This window comes from Pinus tabuliformis, chromosome 2_2 (genome assembly GCF_031772625.1).
Source record: "Pinus tabuliformis cultivar Carrire ecotype Pingquan chromosome 2_2, CPIR1, whole genome shotgun sequence".
In the NCBI taxonomy this organism is placed as follows: domain Eukaryota; kingdom Viridiplantae; phylum Streptophyta; class Pinopsida; order Pinales; family Pinaceae; genus Pinus; species Pinus tabuliformis.
In genome coordinates this window covers 1,071,780,203-1,071,804,023 of record NC_142300.1, presented here as the reverse complement: position 1 = coordinate 1,071,804,023, position 23,821 = coordinate 1,071,780,203, and the positions used below count along the sequence as shown (strand labels likewise).

The 23,821-nt window shown below is 37.2% G+C and overlaps 1 protein-coding gene across 1 annotated transcript; it reads left to right on the top strand.

The window, feature by feature from the left end:
* The first annotated feature begins 20,621 nt into the window (after positions 1-20,621).
* On the top strand, positions 20,622-22,419 carry LOC149197102 (putative UPF0481 protein At3g02645). Its single transcript, XM_089403854.1, has one exon. It carries the CDS (start codon positions 20,903-20,905, stop codon positions 22,367-22,369), a length of 1,467 nt encoding a protein of 488 aa, XP_089259980.1. The 5' UTR covers positions 20,622-20,902; the 3' UTR covers positions 22,370-22,419.
* The last annotated feature ends 1,402 nt before the right edge of the window (positions 22,420-23,821 follow it).

Sequence of the window (23,821 nt, the reverse complement as noted above, 5' to 3'; positions counted from 1 at the left end):
GATAAATTCCAGATCACTCTTACTGCTTCACAATTTGCTCTCCCACCAAATGAGAGCACTACTACTCAGCCGAAGAGAGGCTAGCTGAATATTTTCCTCCTCCTCATCGATCTGCTGAATCTTGTAGTAGATTTCAATCTCCCTATTCCAGTTATTAATATTTTTTGCATTACTTTCACTGTTAAACATGCGAAAATCAAATTTGACATCTAATTTAAAGAAAGGTTTCTTAGATGCATCCCTTGAATTTCTACGATTATGGTGATGAGAGGAAGAAGAAATTTCACTCGTTGAAGGAGAAGGAGGGGGTTCTTCTCCACCATTTCCATGCGCCGAACCTTGTTCTTCTGGTTTTCTCTCTTCTGCTTTCTCCAACCTTGAAATCAACTGACCGACATTCTCTACCATTGAATAGAAGGTTTTGCGGAAATTGCGCTCCTCTTCAAGACGAGCCTCCTCATCTGCCATGTTTCTCCTTCGATGTGCATGCCCCGCTTCGAGATCGAAAGACCTTAGTTTCCCTTAACCTCTTCAAAGCCTATTGCTTGTTAGCATACAAACATGCAATTCACATCTAAAAAAGACCTGCTCTGATACCACTTAATCCAAAATCTTTTGCTTATAGATGTGTGAAAGAATTACATGCATAAATTGTAGCTTAACAGAGAAAACTTTAATGTGCACATGAGACAAGAGGAGAAACACATAAAGCATGAAAGAAGACAACAAGACTTGATAATGGAGTTCGTCCATCTTGGACTATGTCTCCGGGCCCTGCTCGATCAATGGGGAGGCCTTCATTCATTAAGTGGCATGAAAAAGAAGAGTACAAGCATCAGTTACAAAAAGGAGTCTTATATCTCCATACTGAAAAATGGCCAAAAAATGCAGAACTCTAATGGAGAAATGGATAGCGCCATTGCATTTGTGGCATTGAGAAGTGCTGAAACCATATATAATTTGTCAAATATTGACAAAAATGAAAATTTGGCCCTCCTGCAAAATTCTGCCTCGAACTACGTGCATTGCCTCCTCTGCCTAACCACACTGAAAATTGTGTTTTAAATAAAAAATGCTAGAAGATTTTCCCACATTTCTATTGTGGTGCGTTGGTTGAAGATCCAATTAATAGGGAGGAGGTCGGGAGGTCAAACCTCACCTTCTCCTTTTTTTATACATTACAACAAAGAAAATTTAAAATTAACTTTTTGGTTGGGTCGGGCCCACCTTGGGCGACCCACCAACCGTACCTTCCTCCCACTGGTCGGCTCTCATTTGGTAAGTGTTTTGGTGTGGTTGGGTCTGTGCCCCAAGGGACGGCCCACCACCCATTATGTTTTAATTGCATATGTTGTTGGGGCATTGAATGGGTTGGGTCCGCGCCCCAAGGGCTGGCCCACCCAACTTCGTTCCCATTCAATGGTTGTTTCAAAAGTCTATGGGAGGGGCCGGGGGTTGTGGCCCTCCCCTCCACTAATTTTAATATGTGGATAGAGTTGGGGTGGCGGGGTTGGTGGCCCGCCACCCCCATTTTTTTATATATTTTTTAATTATGTATAACAAATTATGCATTTTTGGAAATTCGATTTTGGACCGAAGGGGTCATTTTAACGAGGCCACGATTTTGCCCAGAATCTAGCCGAAGTTGGCCGGATTCTGTCCACCAGAAAATGCCAATTTGCACCTTCATTAATCTTGCCCAGTCATCAAAAGTCAACCCAACTTTGACTGCCTCTATCTTCTTCATCCAGACTCGGATTAGACTGTCGTTCACACCGTTAGAATCAAGGCGACGAGCACTTCGATCTGATGTCAATTTCATCACCTTTCCACCACTTTGAATTTTGAAATTTTCCCATGTCACTGTGTCTAAAGATCCACCTAAATCATCGCATGAATCTGTTATTTATTTTTGGCAGTGCTTCTATGACTTGTAGTTTCAAGCTTCGAAGAGATAGATGAAATTTGCTTATCTTTGGGACCTGTTCGAGTATTTCCTTAAGAAATCTGTCCGTCCCAAGAGGAATCTTGATATCATGCCTCGCTCAAAATTCTTCATTGATGGAACTACACAATATCATGTGGGAGTGGGCACTGTCTCATCTGACTGTCCACCTCCCTCTCATTCAATAGCTCCACCACTGCCCAGTGATGTTGAGGATCATGCTCACACACCTATTCATCCTTCACACTCTCCCAACATCACTCCACTCGATTTTCATGCAGATTTGGTTGTGAGTCCTTTGAGTTCTCATATGCATTCTTTTCTTCAACCTTTGTCTTCACACTTAGGTGTTCCTCCAGATGATGTTGTCTTGTGTTCATCCATTCCAAACCCTTCACTTGTTGTGAATGAGGAACAACCCACTGACGGAGTCGGTGTTGCACAACCAACATGTGTTGTCATTCATGAAGAGTATGAGTGGGAGCTTGAGCATCAACACTCGGCGAAGGATGACTCCCTTTCATCCGAGCCCCCTTTGTTCTTTCCTAACACTATTGGTGAACCTTCCATCCATGATTTTGCATGTGTGTCTTCATCTATGGATGCACCCATTATTGATCTTTCACAAGACCAATCATTCATTGAAAATCCACTTGATCCTTCATTTGTTCTGGAAACGTACAAGGTGAACATCCTTCCTTATCATCTACCCCTCTGTTTGATTCATCAAATCATGAGGATGCCAACCAACATCCCAAATTTTCTGATCTTGGTTGTCGTGATCTCTTCACCTCATCACCCAATCATGATGTTGATTCACTTGTTGTTAATTTGTCTAAGCCACTGTTCTATGAAGACCTATCTGTCAACGAAGTCGAAACCCCACAGACTGTCAAGGAAATTCAGCCTGAGCTGATGGTTATATCAGACCCTCACTGTCCTGAGGTTGGATTCACTCCCGATCAGGAAATTGTTCAATCACCCAAGGCTCCTCATCATTCATTTGTATGCATTGAAGATCCATCTCACACACAGATCACACTTCCTCCACTCGAGCTACACGATCCCATTGCTCATGCATTGGAGGAGTCTTGCATTGCGAGCACTTGTGTGTGACGCAAGTTATCTTTGTTTATTTCATTTGCTTGCATGTCTCAGTCAAGAGTGTTCTTATGCTTCAAAGTTGCACGTAGTGTCACACAACACCATGATAAGTCTGCAGACTGCCCATCATGCACATGCACTCACTTATGTCTCGTGGACACTTTGAAACATGAAGTGTGGTTTTCTTCATTGTTATATCTTTTTTGGTTGTTGTTCTGCACAATTGGGTTACTCGCGGATGAAGCCTTCACCAACATGGGTATACCAATTCACCAATGGCTGCATTGGAAGTATCACTTCACGTGATTAGGCCCATGCACCGTTAGTGTAGGAGTAGGAGTAGTGTTTTCTTTTAGTTGTTTGTTTGCATGCTTGTTTGCTTACATGCCTTTGTTTTCTTGTTTTCTTGCTTGTTTGTTTACTTGCTTCGCTTGCATTTTTTCTTCTAATTTTTCTTTACTTTGTTGATTGTTAGTTCATTCGCTTGTTTCATTCATAGGTTAGTTTGCATGAAACCATGTGTGACTCATGAAACAAGCTGGATAAAGTGCAAGAGGGTTTGTACATCTGTCACTACTTGGTTATCTATCATCTTGCCTTTGTATTATGAGCTTGTTACTTTTAGTCCATGATACGTCAAAGGAAAATACGTACTGTTCGAAGTGAACCTTGGTGAAAACACAACACTTGTGCGCTAACTAGTGTCAACTTCTCGAGGCGATTGTTTTTGGGTTAACCCTTGTCAGCTCAATCAAGTAGAGTAAGGTGAGGGGGAAAACCTTAATAGGCACATCATAGATACATAAACTACTTCTTTGCTGGAACAACCTCTTCTACTCTCAATAACTCAAGATCCCTCTTCTGCTGCTGAAATGAATAAGTGATATGCACAGTGAAAAATGAAAAGTCAAAAAATTCAAAATGAAAGATGAATAAGGCAAAAGAAGAGAAAGGCTTCCTCCGCAGGGAGGTGATGCAAGTAACTCCACCGGGTTAATAACACGGCTCGCTGGCAGTGAAGCCATGCTTGTGTTCCTATGTGACTCCACTGGGGTACTGTCCAGGTCTGCTAGTAGTAGAGCAACACTAGAGACTCTGATGACTATACTCCTTGTGCACCTATATGCCCCTCAACCCCAATCGAAACAAATGTGTTGCCTTGGCTTGGAATGTGTGTCAATTGACCAAGAGTCTTGCAAATTCTACATCTTAGAATCAAGCTAGTGTGAAGCCAAGACAAGCTAAGAGCCAAAAAATACTTCCAGAGGTGTTAGAATTGCTTTTCACAAACAAGGTACATTCTGATAGTTGGAGTTCTAACAATGTGTTGTCAAGTGTTGTAGCAGCTACAACCACCGTCTAAATTTTTTTCTTAGCCTATTTTGGAGCCTCCCTACTAACCTTCATAGCAGCTTGCCTCGCTTCGTCAAGTCCTTCAAGCTTCAGTGTCTTTATTACTCGAAGGCAACCTGTCAATCACAGTTTGATATTTTCCCTTCACAAGCTACCCACCCAGACTTGGTCCATCTACAGGCTGAGAAGATTCCCCTTGAAAATTGTGCATTTCTGGAGGGCAACTATCCTTCCCTCCAGAAATTGTACAATCCTCTCCGACAGCATGCTGGGCTCCAGGATTTCACAATCCTGCTAGCCAAGCCTCCCAGTAGGATTTGCACAAATTTTCCCAGCAGCAGGCTGTTCAGCCTAGGATTTGCATAGATCTGGGTAGTAGTCAGTTGCTCTGCCCAGAAATTGTGCAAATCTCCTGGGTAGCCAACCCAAATCCTAGCCATAAATGCTCATTTTTCTCCAGCAGTCAAGCAGTCTCTTGCATGTGCAGCTGAGTTGACTGGTTCCCTCTGGGACTGAGCAGAACAATATTTCATGCATGGGTTGCTTCTCCCAAGGCAGCATGCAAAGGCATCCCTTGTTTAGTGGTCTATGTTTAGTAGTTGGAGGTTACATGCAAGGGCCAATTCCGAAACCTCCCACCAAGTGTCGCTTCCCCTAGATTTGTGGCATGCACGTCACAACCTCGATGTTATCAAAAATCATCAACCAGACACTATAAAGCTCATTCTTCACATCAACCTTGCAGCTATGACATCCCACATCACATCTAGGAGAAGTCAGCACATTCAGCTCAATTGTTTTGCAGTAAGCCCGCTTCCCATGCCTTGTGTTGCATTTCTGTCACTTTTTGTGTTTTCTCTTGTGGGAGTACTGTTTGCTGTAATTTACATATATATTAGCTTGTCCTAGCTTTGTTTCAGTTTTTGTTGCTATCTCACTATTGTCACATGCATGAAACTATTTTTCACGGACGTTTGCCCAACTAGCAAACTGCCTCACCCACATGCATGTTGATCTATTTGTTGAATATTTCATTCATGTTTTGCATGCACTATTAATCACTTCTACTATCACTTAGTGTTTCCATGTATTCACTGACTTACTTGATTTCAGTTGCCCTTCGGTGAGTCGAGGCAACCTTGGCCTAGACTCTGCCTTCACTAAGGCTTCATTGCACAATATGGGGAAGGAAGGCTGACCTTCCTCTCCAGATTTGTGCATTCCTACCTAGCACTGGCCTCTAGGACTATTTTGGGCATTTTTGGAGGATAGTGGCTGCTTGGCCCAAGAAATTTCACAAATTTGTCCCTGGGCCAGTAGTCCTTCCTAGCTTGAATTGCACATTGCACAATACCAACAGTGAGCATCCAGATTGGACTGTGCATTTTGAAAATTCTAGCAATCAGTCAGTCACCCAGTAGCCCAAACTGTGCCTTGTGCAGTCTTGAAAGTTGTCTCTTGACCTCCCAAACCCTTGACCAAAATTGTGCAACCTTCATGACTGTTCACCCAGGTATTTTGCAAGTCAGTTCTCATGTTCATTTTGGCTTTCAACTAATAGATTTCTTGCCATGAGTGTTTCCATGTCTCCAGGTATCGCAGGTGTTCATATGCCTCTCAGTAGTATAGGTACAATGGTTTCCAGGAGAGCACAGATAAAGACACCTCTCAGAGCACACTTGGGGATGCAATCGATCAAATGTCTATGGACTTACCTACCCACAAAGACATCAAGTTGTTCATAGACAAGGACATCAAGATATGACAACAACAACATCACAATGAGAAGCATCAATAACAATAGCTGAAGACATCATACCAAATGAAATGAATGCAAGAGGAGGGTTGTTGACAACACGGAGGCGGAACAAGGTTGTAAGCTCAAGTAGATCCATTGATGATTAAATCAACTTTGGGGACTTCAGCTACGAGGTGATGACATGACATGAAGATCGTGCGAAGATAGAGAATGGAACAAAGAAGGAGTTGCATGTGCTGAAGCAACAACTCAAGGAAGAACATGAAGCTTCACAGATAGACAAATGAGTTGCAGTAGGATCAGGAATAGTAGTGAGGGCATCCTTCACTCATGGATGAAACTACGCCTATACAAGTTAAAGATCCATCCCAGTAGCTAACACGGAGCAGACATGGTGAGAAGTGTTGGGGATCGCATGCAAGGGATTCAACATTATGCATGTCGTTGAGCGCACACATGGAATCCAACCCATTCAACACACTCACCAAGGCGAAGACAAGAAGCAAGTTCGACAAGTTGATGTGCATGACCACCAACACACACTTGAAGATCAGCATAGACACTATGCATCAATGTGTTGCTAGTTCAATCATACCCAAGAAGGCCATGTGCATGTTAGAAAACCAGTTGGATGAAGGGGTCGAACCAATGCACCGATTGCAATGGAGGCAAGAGTTTGCTTCAGCAAGATGTCACCATGAGGTGCATGCACACCATCACGGATGACTAAGCTTCGCATCATCTCACTACCTTAACCATCACAATCATGTCAAAGAGTTGTTCTCATCATAGCGGACCGAGTGCTAGTGATATCTTGCAAGTCTTGCTCAAGCCATGTTGTCTCACATGAGTACATGTGCATTGTAATGTTGAGTCATGTCAAGCGTAAGTCAAGTGTCAATGGTTCAATGTAACAGTCATAGAGTAGGTGAAGAGTCATGAGGGTAGTTGAACTGTCACAAAGGGTAATTTCAAGGGTCACCCCACCCTTTGCTATAAATAGTCCCTCATAACTCATTGTATAGGATTTTGGTCAGCCGAGCTTCTACTAAGACTATTTTGAAGAAGGATTAGACAATATTGTAACACGCCTTGGCTTCTCCACTTCACAGAGCTAGTACATCTCTTTGGAGGAGCAGGCGGATGTGGCTGTAACATTCCACTGTTGGGGCTAACAAGTTTACATGGATGGATTGTATGATTGTGACTTACACTTCTTTATATAATAAGATCCAACACATTTTCATGCATATGTTGTTATCGTAGTTGGACTGCTCCGGTTGCTTTAATGATATGTGTTTTTTAACTTACGTTGTTGTGTATGAAATGATTCACATGCAATTATATGAATCTTGTTGTTAATGTGTTGCATATGTTGTTAATGTTGTCACTGTCTGTGTTGACTCCTTTATCGGACATCAGACAGAACTTTCACTTGAACCTTGTTATAAAAACTGTCACGCTCATCTTGCACTGATCTGTGAATGTTGTTCGTGCTATCTTACCTTGTATGATGTGACTTCTGCATCCGGATCGACTGCTCTATTGGAAGCTGTGCATGTCCTTTTGTGTTGTATGTTCCTAGCTGATTTGGGACTGATCCCTTTCAACCTGGAACTCACCTTCACCTCCTTCCCCTTTTGAAGTGTTGGAACCTCTCATACACCTTCCTTGACTCACTGCATCAGTCACACCCTTGATGTTGACAGAGTTATTTTTATTTTATTAATTTTCATTTATATATTTATATATTTATTTTATACCTAATATAACTAAATTTGACCTTGTTCCTTAGTCAATTTTTTGCCCAGGTAACCGTTGGTGTCTCTGCTCTAGCTATTTAAACAGGCTATGCTGGATCTGTTCTTCAACTTGTCCTGACGATGAACCACACTGGTTGGTTCGAAACGCATCGACAAATGTTCTCTCATGTGATTTTCGCCGAAAAATCTATCATAAACTTATTCTACTTGCCTCTGTGCGATACCGCGTTCAAGGCATTACCTTACGACCCATTGTTGGGACTCCTACACCAAATAGTCTGAGGTCTAATTGGGACTTCTTACCAAGGAGATCCCCTTGACATGTTGGTGGGTCTAGGACCGTCAACAAGTGGATATTCCTTATCCCAAGCTTACTTTCCTTTCAAATTTAAAGATTTGTATCCATTTATGTTTGCTTACTTGTTAGTGAATCTTGATGCATTTATGGTTGCAATGGTTTTTGACTTAGGACTGTATTTGTGATATTAATATGATGTACATGAAGATGCACTTCTATGCAAAGATGACACTTATAGCTATGGAAATTACATATAAACATGTGTGCATATGACATCTCTAAAATGGACAATCTTGATAATCAAACTATCTATATATATATATATATATATATATATATATTAGAATGAGGCTTTCTGTTAAATTTTTTGTTAATGTGGTTCATGACAACTAACATGCAACATAAAGTAATGTGCCATATACATTAATTAGCTTGAGTTGTATCCATGTGATGAACCTTAATCTATGCACCATGATTCATTTGGAATGACTATAAAAGTTAAATAAATAGGATAAAAACATCATGCCATGCTATAGGCCATAGTAGGAGTCATAAGAACTTGGAATGAAACTTGGAATATTGGGCATAAAGACCCTTTTTATTAACATGAAATAATTACATAAGAAATCACCCACTTGGAAGGGCATGTGGATATACATGGATGTTCCTTCATCGGGATATAAACCCTTGAACCTGTGTAAAATATGTTGTGTCGATGGTGGAAGGGTTATTCTCCCTTCAAGTGTAGGGATAGTCGAAACCCCTTAGGCAAGCTTCACCAACCATGTATTATCAGTAGCCTAGATGTCTTTTGCTAGCATTAGAGCATAGCTATCTTGGCCCTTGAAGACTCTGCATACCGCGATAGAGTTGCTTACAACCTTGAAATGGATTTTGACACTCTTGGTGTGTCGTAGGTGAGGTGGAGACCTTTCAAGAGTTCACACCAAGCCCATGGTTGGTAAGGGTTGTAGGAGTGCCTACCCCAACATGCTTTGAATTCCTTGTCTGAGAATGGGGAATGTATATGGGCCAAGAACTCCTTGGAGTTGTATTGGTTCAACATCACGAAGGTAGCACCATAGAGCACCTTAATAAACAATCGATGTCGACACTGACTATTGGCATTGATCCAGAGGTCTGCAAGATCTCTAAGACATAGCCATGATAGAAATAATTAGCTCAAGGAAATCATGGCAAGGTTGAGACTTGCTCTTACCACTGTCATAAAGACCCTTGTCTTATGCATTGCGTAGGGAAGGGTTAATATCCTTTAGTTGAGTCATGGTAGAGATTGAGTGTTAGTTCGATGACGCGCATAGAGGAGCGCCATAAACTTATAGCACAGTCCAACTAAACCTTATCTTTATTAAGGCAGAACCCTAGTGGTGGAAGCTTCGCATTGGCACGACCTGATTTCCTTTAACATGATTGGGCAAAGCATTATGACTAGGTTGGCGAGATGACATTAGTGAGGATGAGCTAGTTGACACACCAACCCAGAAGTCTTGCGATTGGTCAGAGGTGGCCAACTAGCCAGGTGGCCTGGAAGATCTAGCCCATAAGAAAAGGGGTAAGTGCAATAGGGAACCATTGGGACAAAATTCAGCGGGATAACGTGTCTCGAAGGAACCCACCTGATAATTTCAAGAAGTGGTGCAAAATAAAGCACAAAGAGCATAGGAGTGGGATGGTTCATGACAAATAACATGCAACATAAAGTAATGTGCCATATAAATTAGTTAGCTTGAGTTGTATCCATGTGATGAACCTTAATCTATGCACCATGATTCATTTGGAATGATTATAATAGTTAAAGAAATAGGATAAAAACATCATGCCATGCTATAGGCCATAGTAGGAGTCATAAGAACTTGGAATGAAACTTGGAATATTGGGCATAAAGACCCTTTTTATTAACATGAAATAATTACATAAGAAATCACCCACTTAGTAGGGCATGTGGATATTCATGGATGTTCCTTCATCGGGATATAAACCCTTGAACCTGTGTAAAATATGTTGTGTTGATGGTGGAAGGGTTATTCTCCCTTCAAGTGTAGGGATAGTCGAAACCCTTGAGGCAAGCTTCACCAACCATGTATTATTAGTAGCCTAGATGTCTTTTGCTAGCATCAGAGCGTAGCTATCTTGGCCCTTGAAGACTCTGCATAGTGCCAGAGAGTTGCTTACAACATTGAAATGGACTCTAACACTCTTGGTGTGTCGTAGGTGAGGTGGAGACCTTTCAAGAGTTCACACCAAGCCCATGGCACGTAAGGGTTGTAGGAGTGCCTACCCCAACATGCTTTGAATTCCTTGTCCGAGAACGGGGAATGTAGATGGGCCAAGAACTCCTTGGAGTTGTATTGGTTCAATATCAGGAAGGGTAGCACCATAGAGCACCTTAATAAACCATTGGTGTCGAAACGTACTATTGGCATTGATCTAGAGGTCTGCAAGACCTCTAAGACATAGCCATGATCGAAATAATTAGCCAAGGAAATCATGGCAGGGTCGAGACTTGCTCTTACAATGGTTGTAAAGATCCTGGTCTTATGCATTGCGTAAGGAAGGGTCAATATCCTTTAGTCGAGTCATGGTAGAGATCGAGTGTTAGTTTGATGACGCGCATAGAGGAGCACCATAAACTTATAACACAGTCCAACTAAACATTATCTTTATTGAGGCAGAACCCTAGTGGTGGAAGCTTCACATTGGCACGACCTGATTTCCTTTAACGTGATTAGACAAAGCATTATGACTAGGTTGGTGAGATGACGTCAATGAGGATGAGCTAGTTGACAAACCAACCCAGAAGTCTTGCGATTGGTAAGAGGTGGCCAACTAGCTAGGTGGCCCGGAAGATCTAGCCCATAATAAAAGGGGTAAGTGCAATAGGGAACCATTGGGATAGAATTCAGCAGGATAACGTGTCTCGGAGGAACCCACCTGACAATTTCAAGAAGTGGTGCAAAATAAAACACAATGAGCATAGGAGCGAGATGGTTCATGACAACTAACATGCAACATAAAGTAATGTGCCATATACATTAGTTAGCTTGAGTTGTATCCATGTAATGAACCTTGATCTATGCACCATGATTCATTTGGAATGATTATAAAAGTTAAATAAATAGGATAAAAACATCATTCCATGTTATAGGCCATAGTATGAGTCATAAAAACTTTGCATGAATCTTGGAATATTGGGCATAAAGACTCCTTTTATTAACATGAAATAGTTACATAAGAAATCACCCACTTAGCAGGGCATGTGGATATACATGGATGTTCCTTCATCAGGATATAAACCCTTGAACTTATGTAAAATATGTTGTGTCGATGGTGGAAGGGTTATTCTCCCTTCAAGTGTAGGGATAGTTGAAACCCCTAAGGCAAGATTCACCAACCATGTATTATTAGTAGCCTAGACGTCTTTTGCTAGCATTAGAGCATAGTTGTCTTGGCCCTTGAAGACTCTGCATACCGCCATAGAGTTGCTTACAACCTTGAAATGGATTCTGACAGTCTCGGTGTGTCGTAGGTGAGGTGGAGACCTTTCAAGAGTTCACACCAAGCCCATGGTAGGTAAGGGTTGTAGGAGTGCCTACCCCAACATGCTTTGAATTCCTTGTCTGAGAACAGGGAATGTAGATGGGCCAAGAACTCCTTGGAGTTGTATTAGTTCAATATCAGGAAGGTAGCACCACAGAGCACCTTAATAAACCATCGATGTCGACACCGACTATTGGCATTGATCCAGAGGTCTGCAAGACCTCTAAGACATAGCCATGATCGAAATAATTAGCTCAAGGAAATCATGGCAAGGTCGAGACTTTCTCTTACAACGGTCATAAAGATCCTTGTCTTATGCATTGCATAAGGAAGGGTCAATATCCTTTAGTCGAGTCATGGTAGAGATCGAGTGTTAGTTCGATGACGCGCATAGAGGAGCGCCATAAACTTATAGCACGGTCCAACTAAACCTTATCTTTATTGAGGCAAAACCCTAGTGGCGGAAGCTTCACATTGGCATGACCTGATTTCCTTTAACGCGATTGGACAAAGCATTATGACTAGGTTGGTGAGACGATGTTAGTGAGGATGAGCTAGTTGACACACCAACCTAGAAGTTTTGCGATTGGTCAGAGGTGGCCAACTAGCCAGGGGACCCGGAAGATCTAGCCCATAAGAAAAGGGGTAAGTGCAATAGCGAACCATTGGTACAAAATTCAGGTGGATAACGTGTCTTGGAGGAACCCACCTCACAATTTCAAGAAGTGGTGCAAAATAAAACACAAGGAGCATAGGAGCGGGATGGTTCATGACAACTAACATGCAACATAAAGTAATGTGCCATATACATTAGTTAGCTTGAGTTGTATCCATGTGATGAACCCTAATAAATGCACCATGATTCATTTGGAATGATTATAAAAGTTAAATAAATAGGATAAAAACATCATGCCATGCTATAGGCCATAGTAGGAGTCATAAGAACTTGGAATGAAACTTGGAATATTGGGCATAAATACCCTTTTTATTAACATGAAATAATTACATAAGAAATCACCCACTTAGTAGGGCATGTGGATATACATGGATGTTCCTTCATCGGGATATAAACCCTTGAACCTGTGTAAAATATGTTGTGTCGATGGTGGAAGGGTTATTCTCCCTTCAAGTGTAGGGATAGTCGAAACCCCTTAGGCAAGCTTCACCAACCATGTATTATCAGTAGCCTAGATGTCTTTTGCTAGCATGAGAGCGTAGCTATCTTGGCCCTTGAAGACTTTGCATAGCGCCATAGATTTGCTTACAACCTTGTAATGGATTCTGACACTCTCGGTGTGTCGTAGGTGATGTGGAGACCTTTCAAGAGTTCACACCAAGCCCATGCTAGGTAAGGGTTGTAGGAGTGCCTACCCCAACATGCTTTGAATTCCTTGTCTGAGCCAAGAACTCCTTGGAGTTGTATTGGTTCAATATTAGGAAGGGTAGCACCATACAGCACCTTAATAAACCATCGATGTCAACACTGACTATTGGCATTGATCTGGAGGTCTACAAGACCTCTAAGACATAGCCACGATCGAAATAATTACCTCAAGGAAATCATGGCAAGGTCGAGACTTGCTCTTACAACGGTCGTAAAGATCCTTGTCTTATGCATTGCACAAGGAAGGGTCAATATCCCTTAGTCGAGTCATGGTAGAGATCGAGTGTTAATTTGATGACGCACATAGAGGAGTGCCATAAACTTATAGCACAGTCCAACTAAACCTTATCTTTATTGAGGTAGAACCCTAGTGGTGGAAGCTTCGCATTGGCACGACCTGATTTCCTTTAACGTGATTGGACAAAGAATTATGACTAGGTTGGCAAGATGACGTCAGTGAGGATGAGCTAGTTGACATACCAACCCAGAAGTCCTGCGATTGGTCAGAGTTGGCCAACTAGCTAGGTGGCCCGGAAGATCTAGCCCATAAGAAAAGGGGTAAGTGCAATAGGGAATGAGTCGGACAATATTCAGCGGGATAACGTGTCTTGGAGGAACCCACCCGACAATTTCAAGAAGTGGTGCAAAATAAAACACAAGGAGCATAGGAGCAGGATGATGTCACCTGACGCCACCCTAGAAGTCTCACCCGAGTGGTATTAACGAGTGCAACGGAAGAGAGCGTGAAGATAGATCCAACAATATGATGTGTTCTGATTGCTTCTCCACTGGTAGAGGAGTGGTCCCACCAACCACATAAGCCTAGTGGTTAGTGAAGGCCCATCCTTAGGCATGGGTAGGAAGGGACCCAATAGGTTGACGTGAGGCAAGTGTGTGGTAGGGCCACACTATTGCCGTAGTGCTATTGTTCAAGAACTGGCCCACCTATTGAGTCAACCCGATGAGTTCACCCTGGAATATTAAAGTAACGAGTCAATTATAAATGTCAAGAGGAGACTAGCGGGACGTCATATCCAATTAGTGGAGCAGGGGTCCTACCAACCAAGTTCGCCTGACATAATGAAGGGCTTTGACAGGTAAGTGGAGGAGGCTAATACTGAATGGTCAAAAGTCCCAAGTGCTCCATAAGGCAACAATGGATTGCCATGTGGCAGCCTAAAGAGGTGGTAAGGTAAAAACCTTTGGGAGGCAATATCTCACAATCTGGGGATTAGATTGAGAAAAAAAAATTATAGCAATATATTCTTCTTGACGAGATGAATCCAATGGTGATGGTTACTCCGTGTTTAGAGAATTTTGGGAAATATCAAAAATTTTATACCCGATTTTCATAACAACAATTTGAAGATTGGGTTTGCATAGATACCACCTCCTACTCTGGTGTTGGGTAAGGGGTGATGTTACAATGTTTCTTAGAACAAAGGGCGTGATACATCCATAAGTAGGCTATATAAAATCATTTCTTTTTCAGGCACACATCACCTTGCGAGGCACCTCTACATCATGCTACAGTTCTACTGCCAATCACAAAGAGTGTGATAAGAACATGATCTAGGTTGACATCAAGGTCAACAAACTAGACATAATGCCAACAACTTGATGTTTAATTTGGAATTAATGAATAACATTTAAAATAAATATTAATAACAAAATAGTACTTATATATGAGCCATAAATAAAATATTTCAAGTATGCAAAAATATTTCAAAATTAGTTATATAAAATATATAACCAGAAATTGAAATAGAAAGTTTCTGATTACACTCAGAAGTTCTCTCTAGATCCCAATATGAAGGAGATGTATAAGTGAATTCATTGTATTTAAAAAAAAAATATCAACAACAAAAAAGATATTTCAAATACAATATTTCCCCACACACATTATAGTTAAAACATTTCAACTAAGTGTTATTTAATATGAGGGAGGGAGGCATGTAGGTCCTTTCATAATCAACATGGTATTGACATGATGGATATGTGTAATTCCTTTCATTCTCAACATCAAGTTGGATCTATCATGGGCAAGGATCAACTCCATTAAGGTGCAAACCTATTTTTAGAATGTAAAATTTGAGAAAAATGTCGTCATTTCAAGGAATTTGAACTCATGAAACTCATAATAAATCAAAGTTCAAATGAATTTACATTTAAAATGAATCTACATTAGTTCAAACTCATATATTCTTTTCCAACTAAAAAACTATCAACTTAATAAGAAAAATAAATTTCTACCTATACAAATCAAAACAATAAATTCTTTTCTAAATAAAAATCATCTATAAATTTAATAAAAAAAACATTCCTACATATCCAAATCATAAAACAATTAATTCCTACCAAAACAATTGTTACTACACACTATTTACCATAATTTTATAATAACTTATTTAAAAAAACAAATAGAATGAAGAGATTCCTATCCATACCCTTGGTGTTATCATGCACCTAGACATATGGCTCCATCTGTTTCTGTTATCTCTTAATTTATTAGACATCTCTCTTAATTTATTAGCCATCTAAAAACATCAAGATGTAATTCTTTATTGATGTTTGTATTTTAAAAATTGCATAATTAAAGATTTAATCTCTTTTGCCATCTATATATATATATATATATATATATATATAATATCAAACAAATCCCATCATTGTGGCACATGGCGTTGGCTTTATGACACAACAAAGAATCTCATGATTGTAGCACATGGCATTCACTATATGACACAACAAAGAATGGAAAGAGATGTTTCCTCATTGGTTGTGTGTTGCCCTGTTTCATCATTTGTTTTCAAGGTATTGTGTAATTATTTTATTTGTGAAATTATAAAAAAAATAAAAATTCTTAAATGATTTAAAATATATTTTTAAATATATAAATAATTCAATTTAATGATAACCTTTCAAAACATTTAAATTATACAAAGTTTAGGTTTTTAATTTTAATAAATTTTTCTAAATTTTAATTGAAAAATATTTTTGGAAAAACTCCAAAATATAAGACAATCAGATTACAAATGCTTATTCCTATAAACTTCTTATTCTTATATTTAATTTTCATTTATATAGATGAATAGTGTATTATAAATCTAAATCTATTATTATTATTATTATTATTAGTTATAACTGGAGTGTAAATATGATGGATTTTTTTTTTTTAATATTATTATTTATATTTTAATTAGAATTGGAAATTTTGGAGAATGTCTCTTCAACCTTTGTATTTCAGAAACAAATTATTCCATAATTTTTTATTTTGATAAAACCTTAAAATATTATCTAACTCATAAAATTATAATTTTTTATTGTTTAAAAATATTTTGAATATATAAATGAATTTAGAATTGTTTTATCAAATTTTAAATCAAATCTGAAATTACAAAATAAATAAAACTTTTAAAAACTTTTAAAATGTGTAAAGATATTTAATGTAACTGAAAATAAAAAGTCACCAATGACATTATAAGATAAAATCATTGGAGCATGTTGGGGTCGATCACCTTTAATTTCCATGGAGAATATTTATGTAGATAATTACTTGTGAGGATTTTAGGTCATTTTTTTGAGATATTGTGTAATTATTTTTTTAAATAATAAAATAATTTAGTGATTTTTTTAAATATATAAATAAATTTAATTTAATGAAAATTTCTTTAAACAATTAGATTATAATTATTTTATATTTGGTGATTTTAATAAATTTGATTAAATTTTGATTGAAAAATATCAAAAAAAAAAAAAAAAAACATACCTACCATAAAAACATAAGAGCATTCTTAGTTTTCCATATAAAAACATACCTACCATAACTTTTATAGCAATAACAAATAAAAGGAACTAATTCCTATCTATATCCTTGGTGTTATCACACACCTAGAAAGATTAAGGCTCAATAATTTTTACGAACTCTTGATTTATTATCCATTGAAAAGGGTCAGCATACATTCCACATTTTTTTATAAGCAACCCTTGATTTATTATCCATCAAAAAGAAGCAAGATACAATCTTTTATTCAAATTTGTATGTGGAAGATTGCATATTTAAGGATTTAATCTCTTTTAATCTATATTAAATTTAAAATTAAAATAAAATAATTTTAAAATAAAATAAATTATTTATATATGGAAAAAGCATTTGTTTTAATGGTTCATCTATTTTTTTTTATTTAATTAAATTTACATACATAATATATTAACTCTATAAAAAAATATAGATTTACTTTATATACACACTATTAAAATATTTTAATTAAAAACTAATTTTATATATATATATATAAATAATTGTTTGGTATGTTGATTATTAATATAGTTTTAAATTACACACATTAATTTTAAATTTACTTCATGTTATGAAGTATAAAATACTTCTTATTTTTCCTTTTTAATTACTTTTATTTCTTAATTTTTAATTTTTGTTTATAAAATAAATAAATAAATACATTTTTAATTACTTTATTTTTATATATTTTAAATTAAAATAAATATTAAGATATTTGATATTATTAACCTTAAATTGTATATAAATATTAAACACTGAAATATATGATAATGATGATGATGACGACGTCCCCTCAGACGAAACAGTGATCTATCGGACCTAAATAAAACAAATTATTTATTTTGATTTAACGTTTTATTCCTATGGTCAAAAACTAAGCTCACTATAATTTTGACATTGTAAAAGGCTAGGAAGGTCGGTATTGTAACAAAGATTGTAACAAAGATTGTGAAACTCAGATCTAATGTTAATGTGGTTGTATGCATGGCAATCTAAGAGGAAGTGGTTTTCATCCTGGATGCTCCTATTCTCACATATATGGAATATCCTTTCCATCCATGGTGTTTTATGAATTGCCCAATGACCTGTTTCACTATGGAGCTCATGAGAATTTGTTCCAATCTTTGCTATATTAATTTTCTTCTTTGAGCTAGTTAAAATAGAGAGATACTTTTGATCTTATAGGGTGGGGTTGATGACCTTATTATATATCTTACTCTAACCATTTCCAAGTCAATGGAAAAAAAACAGATACCTGCACTAAAAAACAATGGCTACACTTTTCAACTCAGCCAAATGAAAAAAACAATTTTTTATAACAAAAAAAATCTACATACATAGGACAACTGGATTCCAGGAAAACAATGAATACACTTTTCAAATCAGAAAATAAATCCTACAAAACTGATGTTTTATAATGCATATCTTCAATGTTTTTTTTTTATATACATCTTTATCATTGGCAGGAATGCAGAAAACACTTCTCAGCTCACCAAATGGAAAAAACAAATTCCTGCCCTAAAAGTGAAAACCATAAAATCCTACGGGTTGACATGAAAAGAACAAGTTCCTAATTCCTACCCCTACCAGTGAAAACGGGTTGACATGAAAAGAACAAGTTCCTAGTTCCTATCCCTACCAGTGAAAACAAGGAAATCCTACTAATACAACTGGTGTTATATACGTCAAGACGAGCAGCAGGATCCCATCCCATCCTTGTTTAAATCGTCCTCACCCGTCGCTATCCTTTTGTAGCCCATGGCGTTTATTATATTTTGTCTTCAACCGTATGACACAACAAAGGATGGAAAGAGAAGTTTCGTTGTTGGTTCTGTGTTGCCCATGGCATTCAGTATCCTTTACCCCCAGCACTGAAGTGATATTATAAGATAAAATCACCGAAGCTTGATCGGATCACATATTTTTATCGTTCTAACCTGCCATGTCAATCACCTTGAGACTCCATGCACTATATAATTTCCAACCTGTTCCTTGCTGCTCAAGATTCCATCCAAATTTTTTTGTCCATACATTTTTTAGGTATTGTATAATTATTCTATATTTGTGAAATTATAATTTCTTTTATTTAAAAATATGTTTTAAGTAATATATAATTATTTTTTATTTTTAAAATTATGAATTTTTAATTTAAAAATATGTTTTTGAATACAAATGAATTCAAGGTAATGAAAAATACCTGAAATACTTAAACTACACAAAGTTCACACCTCCGATTTTAATAAAAGTGGTCAAATTTTGATTGAAAAGTATCCCTGAATAAGCTCCAGAATATAAAACACTCACAGTATCCATACATTTTTTGGTTCTGTGTAATTATTTTATATTTTTTAAATAATAAATTTGATTATTAAAAATATGTTTTTGAATATAAATGAATTCAACTTAATGAAAATACTTAAAATACTTAAACTGTATAAAGTATTTTAAAATAATATTATAAATTTTATTGAGAAGGTTTTTGGCCATTTATAGGTTGATGCATTTAGAAACAACAAATGTGGACTATGAACCATACTTGCTTAAAAACTGATCACAAAAGCCTAAATTCTATAATAATTATTATTGTTATTATTTTTAATACAGTTGAGGAAACATGTTGTTTATTAAACTATTTGGAGTAATTTTATTTTTTGATAAAATGTTTAGTTTTTAGTCTAACTTGCATTTTTGCCTTGAAAATTATGGAAATTCAGGTTATATTTGAAAAATTCTGACAGGAATTTTTGCAAACTATCAAAAATATAATTCAAACACTATTTGTACAAACTTTTTATTTCTTTTAACCCAAAATTCAACCACTTTTAACCCTCCTAGAAATTGAATTGAATTTTTTAAATTAATTAAATTATATAATTTTAATTAAGCATTGATGTTAATAATATGTTTTTATCAATTTTTACATCAAACATGAGATTAAAAAATAAATAAAATGTTTAAAGTATTAGGGAATGTATATTGCAACTCAAAATCAAATTCACTAATAATTTTGACGGAATCGATAGTATGGTACAATTTTCAAATTTATTCCACTATGGCAGCCGAATTTGTGAACCATGTTTCTCATGGCTAAATGGATAGATGCGAAAACCATCGGTTGTTTACTTGTTAGTTTTTTCAGCAAAGAAAAAGCAAACAAGTCTCCTATTGAATAATAGTATTCTAGATAAAGAGAATCTCACGCTTTGAATTTAATTTCTTGGACGGCTGTGAGTTCGCATTTTTCTTACGCTTTGAATTTAATTTCTTGGACGGCTGTGAGTGCGCTTTTTTCTATCTGAATGCAGTAGTGTTCAGTTTGAAACTAAGAATATATCTAATTCTTTCGCCAGCGTTATCTAATTCTTTCGCCAGCGTTTTAAATAATTAGATAAGTAATAGTTGTTTGATCGAGACACCCACTAATGTAGCGAGGCATAATCTGTTTGTTATGCTTTGGATTCGCACTCATTGATCGGGACACCCACTAATGTAGCGAGGCATATCTGTGTTGTTATGCTTTGGATTCGCACTCCTCCGCTGAACGATGGCAATCCAAAAGGAAGGAACGTACACAGACAACACATGGATGACAACGCATGGATGATGGCAATATACGTTTCAATCTGTAGGATCAGAATCTATTTATGCTTGAGGGTGTCTTTACGACTTTGTCATTGTGTAATCTTACAACTGATACTGCTTTCTTTCTGGCTCATGATTTCTGTTGTGCACTTTCATCCCATTCTGCTATTTGGTTTCTCCTATGTATTTCTGCCCCCTCCAGACTCATGTTTTGGCTGGTGTGTGTGATGTATTCATTGCTTCCTCACAACTGCGATGATTGATACTTGTTTATTTGAGTTTGTAATGCAAGTAATGCGTTGGGGAAATAAGAAGAGAGAGACAAAGTAATCTCTACACTGCAATTGTTTTGATAAAATGTCTGAATCTAATTCCAACAGTAATGAAGAACAGCAGAAGCAACTGATACAATTACGGCCAAGTCGATGGATCACCGAAACGGAATGGACTCATTATATTCAAGAGGATCCCCATTGTCCCCATCTTCGTAAGAGACGGCCGTCCGATGTGTCAATATTCAGGGTTCCCAAGTTCCTGAAAGACACAAAAACTCAAGCATATGTCCCTCAAAGAGTTTCGTTGGGTCCATATCATCACGGAAGTGCAGAGCTTTCTTCAATGGCCCATCACAAAGGAAAAGCTGTCCGTACAATGACGAAGAGATTCAATGCGAATCAGAACATGCCATTTGATCCAAATGATATGGATTTCGCCAATCGTGCAGTGCAGGAGATCCTGACGCTGGAGAATCAAATCAGGGACAACTACGAAGAAAACATCGATTGCGATGGAGAGACCCTTGCTCTGATGCTATGTTTGGACGGCTGCTTCCTTATAGAAGTATTAAGAAGTCTGGCTGGGGACAATCTCTCCACAGACGAGGCCGATGAGTGCTATGACCCTATTTTTGGGAAAAATAAGCTTGAGTATGCTGCAAAAGATGTACGGAGCGACATTTTGAAGCTCGAAAACCAAATACCTTTCATCGTTCTCCTAAAGCTACTACAATTGGAGCTCAACTCGGACGTTGATCATGCCAATGATAAGCTTTTCGATCTGGTGGCAGCAAGTATATTCAAAATTGTCATCCCTTTCGACAATATACGCTATGAAAACCGATGGTCCTTGAATCATCATCTTTTGGGTTTCTTTCACACCGTCATTACATCTCCACCGGGTGAGCAGGTAGATCCAGGTAAGTGCTGCATCACCATTGATGGATGCAGCAGCGAGTGCATTAGGTTGCTCCAAGGCAAAAGAAAAGCAGGGAATTACGCCCAAAGAATCCCTCACGCGGTAGAATTAAGAAATGCTGGCATCAAATTTAAACCAGTCCAGGGAGGCGTCAAGGAGATTAATTTTGACGAGAACAGCGCCACAATTTTTCTTCCTCGGATCTCTATCATGAGTCGGACACAGGGAATATTCCGTAACTTGATAGCTTTTGAGATGGGCAAGCCATCTGAAATAAATTACGTGACTTGTTACGTGAGTCTCATGGACAACTTGATCGACTCGGAACACGACGTGGCTTTGCTAAGAAGAATGGGCGTCCTTACAAACTGGCTGGGGAGTGGCAACGAGGTGGCCGACCTTTTCAACTGTCTATGCGACGGAATCACCGGGGATATGAAAGATGTCTTTGATCAACTGACAGAAAAGGTAAATGCGCACTACAATAATGAAATGAAGGTCCAGATTGGAAATCTCGTGCAGTATCATTTTTCATCCCCGTGGAAAGCTTTAGCTTTGACCGCGGCAACTGTCGTACTGGTGGTCACCGTGCTGCAAACAATCTTCACAATTATATCGACATATAAGTAGTCCCTCCCCTCTATTTATACCTTCGAAATAAATAACAGACTGTGAATGATCTGTACCAGGTTTTTATACTTGTTTTGTATTATTGTAATTTGAGATGTTTGGTTACGAGGTTGTTAATTTAAAGATTTTTATATATTAATTTTTGGGTGAATTAGTTAGAGTGATTTTTTAATCATAATCATATTTCATTCGTGTAATATAATTAAAGATTATGTAATATAATATTTCATTTCCTGTAAGATTATCGAATGCTTTTCTTTGCCGGTGAGTTATGATCAAACTTATCCACACTCTCGTGCAAACATATCTACACTCATCACACCATGAAACCACCATACATATCTGCATTCACTAACCCTACAATGTCGCTCTCAAAATTCTCTATTTGGATGCTGCCCAGCTAGATCCTTCGTATTTAGAGCTTTTAAATATTGGTATTATTTTTCAATAATATATTCGAAAATGTTTGTTCTTTGGTACTTCTCTAAATATGGCACCTACCTAAATTTTTCTTCATAATCTTTTTCTTTTTCAATTATTTATTGAAGTCAGAGATATGAAATTGAGATATTAAATATATAAATGGTTAAGATTGAGATTATGTAATCAAATTATAATTAAAGGTTTTAAAGATATTAAATCTATTTAATAAATTTTAATAATGAAATTTTTTAATTTTAATTATTTTTTTAATACTATATTCAAATAATAGTTAAAAATAAAAATAAAAATATATAAAGTTTAGATTGCACTTTTTAGGTTTGAGTGGGTAATTTGATTTTAGTTTTTTAATACTATATTCAAATAATGGCTAAAAATAAAAATCTAAAATATATAAAGTTTAGATTTCACCTTTTAAGTATGAGTGTGTAATTTCATTTTATTTGAAAAATAAATAAAAATATAAATAAAACACTAAAAACTCTTTTGATATTCACCTTTTTCATTCAAAAAGATATTAGTAAAATATTATTAATGATAATATTTTTTTTTTTTTTCACTTCTGGTTCACGTGATACCATGGTCAGTGGTCCGCTACGTCCAGGATCACGTGATACCATGGTCAGCATACCATGGTCAGTGGTCCGCTACGTCCAGGATCGAAAGTCTCTAGGGTGGACCCCACACCCCTCGGCCATCACAGACCTAACCCCAAGGGCTTTCGGGTTTCGACCCTGTGACCTCCCATTGGGGAGGCCCCAGCTTGACCGATTGAGCTAACCCTTGGGGCTCTATTAATGATAATATTATATAAATATTATTATAATTTTCATACTTATTATTAAGGGATTAATATTATTAACCTTTGGCATTAATATTAGAAACCAAAGGCATCAATAATATAAACCAAAGCGTTTAATACTAAGTGTATGATACTAGGTTTTTTAATATTAGTTTTATAATATTAAGAACTAATATTGATTTATAATTTATAATATTAGGGTTTATAAT

Excerpts from the sequence above, each read along its gene's own strand:
- LOC149197102 (XM_089403854.1), top strand. The coding sequence starts at position 20,903 with ATGTCTGAATCTAATTCCAACAGTAATGAAGAACAGCAGAAGCAACTG.